Source organism: Myotis davidii, unplaced genomic scaffold (genome assembly GCF_000327345.1).
Source record: "Myotis davidii unplaced genomic scaffold, ASM32734v1 scaffold586, whole genome shotgun sequence".
Lineage (NCBI taxonomy): Eukaryota > Metazoa > Chordata > Mammalia > Chiroptera > Vespertilionidae > Myotis > Myotis davidii.
In genome coordinates, this window is record NW_006296809.1 from 387,951 (window position 1) to 395,981 (window position 8,031).

Sequence of the window (8,031 nt, forward strand, 5' to 3'; positions counted from 1 at the left end):
CCTCCCCGAGGTGCAGCGCCCAGCTCTGTCGCTCTCCCCTGACCCGCACTCCTGGGGCCTCACCTGACTCACGTGACACGGGGAGACTGTGATGGCTCTCCCTCCGACTGGCACCTCTGCCTGGACCCTGGACCCCTCTCCAAACCCAGAAAGGTCCCAGGCGGACTTCTGCCCCTTTCCTCAAACAGCAACCCCATCTCTCAGCTGTTCAGACCAAAATCTGGGTCCCCTGCCCCCACCACTCCCACTCTGTCAGCAAACCCTGCCAGCCCCCCTCCAGCGGGTCAAAAAAGCGGTCTGAGGAGCGCTGCCTGTCCTCGCACCCAGGCACGGTCCCGCCTCAGGCCTGGCACACGCCATCCCAAACAGCCAAGGGCTCTGCCCAAGGCCAGGCTGGGGTCAGGCCTGCACCGCCCTGTCTGGCTGCAGTGCCCCAGCCTCACGCGACTGTCCTTCCCCCGCAGGGCCATCTGTGGGGCCAGCTCCACAGGCAGACACGCCCGCACACAAGGCTGCGACAGGGCACTCACACTCACACTCACACCCACAGGAAGGCCCTGTCCCCCCTCAGGAAGCCACCTGATGGCGAGGACAGCGCCCCGTGAGCGCAGTGGAGGGCGTGAGGGGCCTGTCTTGCTGCGAGGAACCTGCCAAGAAAACTGACCTCTAAGCACGCACACCGGCCCACGGAGAGACCAGAGCAGCCCAGGGCCCTGAGAACCCCCGGTGAGAGCTGGCCACACCGCTGTCCTCAGAGGCCGTGCGGGGAGGGGACAGCCCACTGCAAGACGCACACGGTGATCCCTGAGCCTCCACACACTCCACACCACAGAGGGAGCTCTGGGAGAGCCTGGCTGAGAGGAGCCTGAGAGGGTCCCCCGGGGCGGGAAGGGCAAGGCGGGGCCAGACGTGGGCCCGTGCCAGCAGCTTGCACCCTGCATGCCAGTGTCGAGGGCGACCAAGCCACAACGGGAGGGAGACTGTGGGGGCAGCTTCGGCTCCTTTGCAACTCGGTCAACAGTCCGTGGGCCATGGACTCGCAGACGCCTGCGGCCCCACCCAGGCCTCACCCCACACCTCTCCCTCCAGACACACGTCATCGGGCAGAGGGACTCCCCCAGTTTCTTCTTTTTAAATTGTGAGCGATCTACCCTCAAGGTCCTTTGCCTTCCGTGTAAGTTTCAGAGTAAAAACTTGAGACAAAGCTTGTGTGTGTCTGGGTTTGACGGGAGGGGTGAGGTCTGCAGACCAGCCCGGAGATTCTGTGGCAGCGCCAGCAACGGGCACACAGGTGTCGACCGCAGGGCAGGACAGTGGGGCCCGAGACAGGGACGGCGTAGACACGGGAGACGGGGAACATGGGAGACGGGGAGCACGGTCAGAACGCCCAGGAGGCAGAGGAGGAGCAAGGGAAGGACAGTCACCCCCTCAGGGGCCACAAAGGCCCGACTCAGAGCCCAGACAGCTGTCCCTCCCTCCCGGACGGACGGACGGACGGACGGAGGCAGCAGCTCGGCTGTTCCCATGGAGACCCTACTGAGAGCAGTCAGCAGAGGGCAGCCCTGTGCTGAGCTGAGCTGAGCTGAGGGGATTGGCAGCTCATTCCAGCCAAGCTCATTAAAAACACACACGGGTTTAATCAGCATCTTCACACGGCCTGGCGCTGCTCCAGAGTTCTAGGAACCCCGCCCGGCAGGCCATCAGTGAGCCCGCACCGCTGCTGGGCACTGGGATGTCCCCCATGTAACCCCAGCAACAGGCCCACCCCACAGGTCTGCTTCTGGACACGTTTCCTGGGCAAACCCTCCCAGAAGGGACCCTGGGCCGTAGAGAACCTCCCTCCCGCTCAGCTGCCCACGCCTGACGCCAGCACGCGCAGACCTTCTCTACAGCACAACTCCTCTCGAGTGGAATCTCATACAAACCCCACACAGTGCTCTAGCCAGGACCTCACGGTGAGGAAGCGAAAGCTCTGCCCACCTGGACGCAGCTGTGCCCTAGACCCGGGCTGATGCTCCCAGGCACGGCTGACGGCTGCAAGGTCTGCGCTGTCAGTGACACCGGCACCCTGACGGCATCGGCGGGATCCAGGAGAGAGGCAGGTCCCAGGGCCTCTCTACGCCTCAGTGCCCTGTCCACAGCTGGGGCCACCCCTGAGCCCCAGGACTGGCCAGAGAGAGCGGCCAATACACCTGTCTTCCCCTTGACAACACCCCCTTCAGAAACAGCAAGAGAACCAGGCAAACTGTTCACCTGGCCCTGACCCCGCTGACCCCGCAGCCTGGCACCACCCCAGCACGGACAGACGGCCCCTGGGACACGGTCCCCGAGACACGCACAGAACCACACTCTGAGCAGACGCCCCAGGACTCGGAGAAACACAGCACGAGCTCCCACCGAGACCACGGGAAAGAGGGCCGTTTACCAGGGAGGGCACGGGCAGCAAGAGCCGCGCAAACGCACTCCCTCCTCCGGCCCCAGCAGCGGCTCGACTTACCTTCGTAAGGAGTCATCTCAGGGCCGCGGACCACATAGTGCCTGAGGGAGAGAGAAAATTAGCTGCTTTGGGGTGCCCAACTCCCCCCATCTGAGTCACTCCCAGGCCAGGGTTTGCAGGGCCACCAAACCAGACAGCCACAGGCAACCCATCAGTGACACTGAAGGTCAGGGGCCGACCAGGGAGGCCCTGCGAGGCCCCAGGCTCGGGGCAGCCAGCCCTTCGTCACCCGTCTCCTAGGTTTCCACAAAGCACTTTGCCTCCACAACACAACGTGAGAGTGATCCTCTCTGACCGTTAACGTCAACTGACACTTTTAAAAACGTAATTTCCAGCCTCCGTGAGCACCACTGCAGCCCGTGTCCCTTGGGTGCCCGTGTCCCCGCAGAAGGCGAGACGGGACAGCGCTCAGGAGCTGGCTCTGCTCAGGGCCCACGTCCCACAAGAACCGGCTCCACCGCAGAGGTGCTGCCTCGAGCAGGAGCCACGGGACGGCCTGTCGTCACCACCACCGGCACCTGGAGCCCGGGCTGCGCACACGTCCACTCCCCGCACCCAGGGGAGGCTCAGCTCACACCAGAGGGGTGGGGACTTAAGACGCTCAGACAGCAGAAAAGCACGAGGAGAAAGTGGAGGTAAGATAAGCAGAAACGCCAGAGCAAACAGACCTGCCTCCAACCACCTCCTCCCACCTCCACACACAGCCTGTGACCACCACCGTCAGACACCTGCTAACTCCTGGCTGATATGATCACACACACACACACACACTGTGATCCTACGTCAGCAGACCAGGAAAAGCCCTCAAAGCTAAACACATGACACGTCCAGGAGTGTGGCCTTAATTCCAGTCGCTGCTCCAGTTCCTGGCCAAGCTGAGCACAGGGAGAGGAGAGAAGCAAGTGCAGGGAGGGCCCACAGCACTGGGTGCAGGGAGGCCCGGGCAGCACCAGCTCAGAGGACGGACAGGCCTCATCCAGGAAGTGCTGCTGTTGTCTGCAAGGGGCCGGCCACTGCGGTCTTCCCACGCCTGGGGCCTGCAGCCTGGGACTCTGGGGTGCCAGGCAGAGGTGCCCATGAGACCTCCCCCAGCTGGAAACACTGGGCGCGGGGTCTCTAACAGGCTCCCGGGTGGAGAGTGTCCATGAGTCCACGGGGACAGGAAGCTGTGCCTGGTCTCCTGTGGACTCTGCCCTGTGCTTTCTCACTGTAATAAACCGTAACAGTGGGTCCTCTTAGCCAATAATTGAATCTGGGGTCCCTGCATCTTCTGTGTCCTGGGGGCCACACTTGTTTTTGGCCATTATTTGGGGGCAGGGAGAGCCCTACGGGGACACTGCCTCCCCACTCACACCGAGGCCATCACCCTGAGAACCCACACCCCACCTGCCAGCGCCCCCTCATCTGTAAGCCAAGGAAGGTGGCTTACTTACAACTGTCCCATCTGGAAATACTTTTTTTTCTTTAATCCTCACCCAAGGATATTTTTCCCACTGATTTTCAGAGAGAGTGAAAGGAAGGAAGGAGGGGAGAGAAACATGGATGCAAGAGAGACATATCGACTGGCTGCCTCCTGCATGGGCCAGGGATTGAACCTGCAACCAAGGTAAAGCCCTTGACCAGGAACCGAACCCACAGCCCTTCAGTCCACAGGCAACAGTCTAACCACTGAGCCAAAGTGCCCAGTTGGGCCTTGGCCGGTGTGGCTCAGTGGATAGAGCGTCGGCTTGTGGACTGAAGGGTCCCGGGTTCGGCTCCAGTCATGGGCACATGCCCGGGTTGCGGGCTCGATCCCCAGTGGGGGGTGTGCAAGGGGCAGCCGATCAATGATTCTCTCTTATCATTGATGTTTCTATCTCTTTCTCCCGCTCCCTTTCTCTGAAATCAATAACTTTACAAACTGCCCAGTTGGAAAATACTTTTTAACTTAGTTAAATCTCTTTCCTCTGGATTTTTTCAAAAAAAAATTTAGTTCCTTTTTAAGATTAAAATGTAAAATACTCTTCAAACAAAGAGGAAACACTTCTTAGTATTTAGCCCTACACCTCATTTCTCAAAATCCCCAGCCACCTAGCCAGGGCAGCCTTTCGTAGAGGCGTGCAGCCTCCTGACCCACTTTCACACGAGGAAGGCGTGTGCAGAGGCGCAGAGCCCACGGCACCTGCAGGCCAGGGCAGGGCCCGCCCCTCTGTCCCACTCCCCCGGGCAGAGCAGGCTCCTTCACAGCCAGGAGCAAAGGGCAGAGGAGACACGAGAGAGGAACTCCCCCGGCAGCTGTGAGCTACACCAGGGCCAACCGTGGGTTCCCAGACGCAGTCCTCTCCCGAAGGACCCTTTCTAACCCCCGCGGCAGGGGTCAAGGACAGCCCGCTGTGTCCCAGCTGCCGCCACGAGGAGTGTCTGCAGGCCTCCCGACGTCCACCGGCTCTGCCGACGGGCGCAGGGGCTGCTTTCTGAGCTCCGGGAGCCTGGGTGCGTCAGGCGGTGACTGGCCGCGCGGCCTTACCATTCAAGGATGTTGGAGGGGAGGGGCTCGGCGCAGATGTAAGGCACCGGGTCTTTCTTGATCCGAAGGTAGTCCTGTTTCAGTCGCTGGGTGGCTGTGGTTGGAGCTCTCTTACTGCTGTTGCTGCTCATCTGTGGAAAGTAAACACGTGGATTCGCCTGGGACAAGGACACAGCCCACGGTGCCCCTGCCCAGAGCCCAGAAGCCATCACTCGTGCACATCTCACACGGCCCCAGCTCCAAGGCTGCAGCTGTCCCGACTCACCCACCCCAGCACCGCAGGCCACACAGTCCCCTGTTCCACCTGCCCGGCCACAACGTCCACTTAGCAGCCTCAGATGATCTAATTTCACGCAGCCATGGGTGGGTGTCTGAAGCCGGACCGGACCCGGGTCACTGCACACATCACTCAGCTCTGTGCTCCATGACGACACAGCACTCAGGACGCACCCACCAGCCCCTGCAAAACCCCCCTTTGCACCCCCAGCACGGGCAGCAGAGGAGCATCGAGCCTCTGGTTCTGGAGAGACGGGACCGTGAAAGACTCAGGTGCATGTGCTGGGCAGAGCAGAGGCCTGAGGAAGCCCTGTGCCCAGTAGGCGCCGGGTCACGGCGTCAGGAGCAGAGATGGTGGCGAACGAGGTGCCAGGGAGGCCAGGCCAGGCCTGCTCCAGAGGGTCCCAGGCCCCAGCGTTCAGGTGCGTCAGGATGGACGGGGCAGCAGGATGGACGGGGCGGCAGGGACAGACAGGACCGCGTGGGAGAGGCAGGACGTGCAGGGCAGCACCAAAGGCAGTCACTCAAGAGAAGAGATGGCCTGGGGCAGGGAGCCCTGGGACACCACAGCTGTGCCCCCGAAATGGGGAGACAGAGCGCCCCACGCTCACCGGCACCAGAACAGTTCCAACTGCTTCATCTACTAGAGTTTCTCATAACGTAAGTGGAAAGGCAGAAAGTCATGCTGCTAAAAATGAAGTGTGAAAGCCGCTGGTCCAGAGTGTGCCCGACAGCGGGGCACAGGGTGTGCGGGGCAGGAAGGAGGGAGCGCCTGGCTCGGGGTGGCAGAGTGGATGTGGCAGCGGAGGAGGAGCCTGCACCCCGCTCACCCCACTCCACCGCCCTCTGCCACCCGGTGCTCCAGCTCATCTGCCACAGCACCGGGCAGCAGTGAACGGGCTCTCTCTCCACTGGAACCCCTGTCCCTACAGACCTGAGGTCACCCACCCCACCACGCCTGCCCTTCCAGCTCCAGCCTCTGCACATGTGTTCCCTGGGGTCAGCCATGGGCTTGCTCCTTCCCTCCCTCCTGCCTCCACTCCCGCATCACCTCATCAGAGCTCGAACCCCCCCCAGAGCACCAGCCCCACAGACCACAACCAACTTGGTGTGCTCGCTCCGCACCCAGGGCCTCCAGCAGGGCGCCCAGGGGTCCTCTGCTCACACCATCACCCACCCCTGCAGCTGCCTGAGGTCCCTCGCCCTCAGAACCCTGCTTCCCTCCCTTCCCCTTTCCCCCCGACTCACCCTGGCCTCCTGGCTTCTCGTCTCTCTGTCTCAGTCCTGCCTGGACACGAAGTCCGGCTAACTTGGTCACGGCAGTTCTGACCACAGCCCTGAGGATCCCCCACAGCCAAGCGGATAAGCTCCACGCCACCCCTCCCCTGCCCGCCAGCCCCTCTAAAAGCAGCACCAGCCAGCCTCCCAGCCCCCAACTCCCAAGGGCGGAACCGCCTCGGGTCCAAACCCCTTCTGATGAGCACAGGCTGCCCGGGAGCCCCGTCTCCAGGCGGAAACTCACCGTGGCCCTGCCCGGTGCAGCTCGAAAGCCCAGGCCCTCAAAAGCCTCGCTGATTTCCTAGTCCAGCGCCTCCACTCGTCCTTCACTGACCGCCCCCGGCCCCGCTCCATGCGACACAGGTGCCCGCCAGGCCCCAGCAGACAGCTGTGTGCCAGGCGCAGCCACAGACCAGCCTGGAAGGCGGCGCTGCCCACACAGCGCTGCTCCCAAGCTTCTGCCCGGAGATGCCGGGGCCAGCACCTGGCACCAAGCACAGCCCCCACGGGGTCTGCTCCGTCCCTTCACGTTCGCCCTGAGGTCGCACTCTGGCTCCAGGGCAGCCAGGCCTGCACCCGGCCAGGGGCCGCGCCGACACCCCTGCAGGTTAACAGGCAGCCACCAGGCACAACTGGCCGCGCCTGCCCGGCACAGGCTGCCCTCTCCCTGCTGCCTCCACAGCCCTGAGCTTCCAGGTCTCATTTATGACCCCACTGCTCAGCTGGCACAAGGAAGGGCCCCCGTTGGCCGCACACAGAACAGTGAGCTCCAGACCCTCCAGGGGCTGCCGGGGAGACGCCTCCCACTGTCCCCTCCGAACAGGTGCAGCACCTGCCCACACCCTGGCCCGTCTCAGGCTCCGCACACCAAGTCCCCCAGACAGCGCGTCAGATGTGTCACAAGGAAGGAAATCTCTGAAATCAATAAAAATATATTTTTAAAAAACAGAGAGAGAGGAAGGGAGAGAAATAGAAACATCACTGACGAGAATCACTGATGGGCTGCCTCCTGCACGCCCCACACTAGGGAGGGAGCCCGCAAACCAGGCGTGTGCCCCGACCAGGAATCGGACCGTGACATCCTGGTTCTTAGGTCCACGCTCAACCCGAGCCATGCTGCCTGGGCCTCTGGCTCTGAGAGAGAAAGAGAGAGGGAGAGAGAGAGAGAGAGAGAGAGAGAGAGAGAGAGACCCCCAGGATGGGTTGCTCAGGAGCACACCCAAAAGCTGAAGGAGGGCAACCACCTGCAGGACGCGAGCCCCTCGGCCGCACGGGACGGGCTGTCCGGCATCTGTTCACCTGCTCCGCTCCCGCCGCCTCCACGAAGCTCAGGTGACAGCGTGGCATGAGACCTTGGCCCGACAGCCGGACGGGCACGTGACCTGCAGGCCCCGGACGGGAGGGAGGTCTCTCCGGTCGCCACCGGGATTGCTTCACGGCTGGCGGGAAGCCCAGGCCACGGAGGCCCCTCCGC

The 8,031-nt window shown here is 62.6% G+C and overlaps 1 protein-coding gene across 1 annotated transcript in view; it reads right to left on the minus strand.

Annotated features, from left to right (window-relative positions):
- UBE2J2 (ubiquitin conjugating enzyme E2, J2) overlaps positions 1–5,134 on the minus strand; it is a 7,928-nt gene extending 2,794 nt beyond the window's left edge. The window contains exons 1-2 of the mRNA XM_006772527.2: positions 5,004–5,134; positions 2,498–2,538 (exon numbers count right to left, since the gene is read on the minus strand). Coding sequence (XP_006772590.1) covers positions 2,498–2,538; positions 5,004–5,134 — 172 coding nt within the window. The remainder of the gene's footprint in view (positions 1–2,497; positions 2,539–5,003) is intronic.
- Between the last annotated feature and the right edge of the window lie 2,897 nt (positions 5,135–8,031).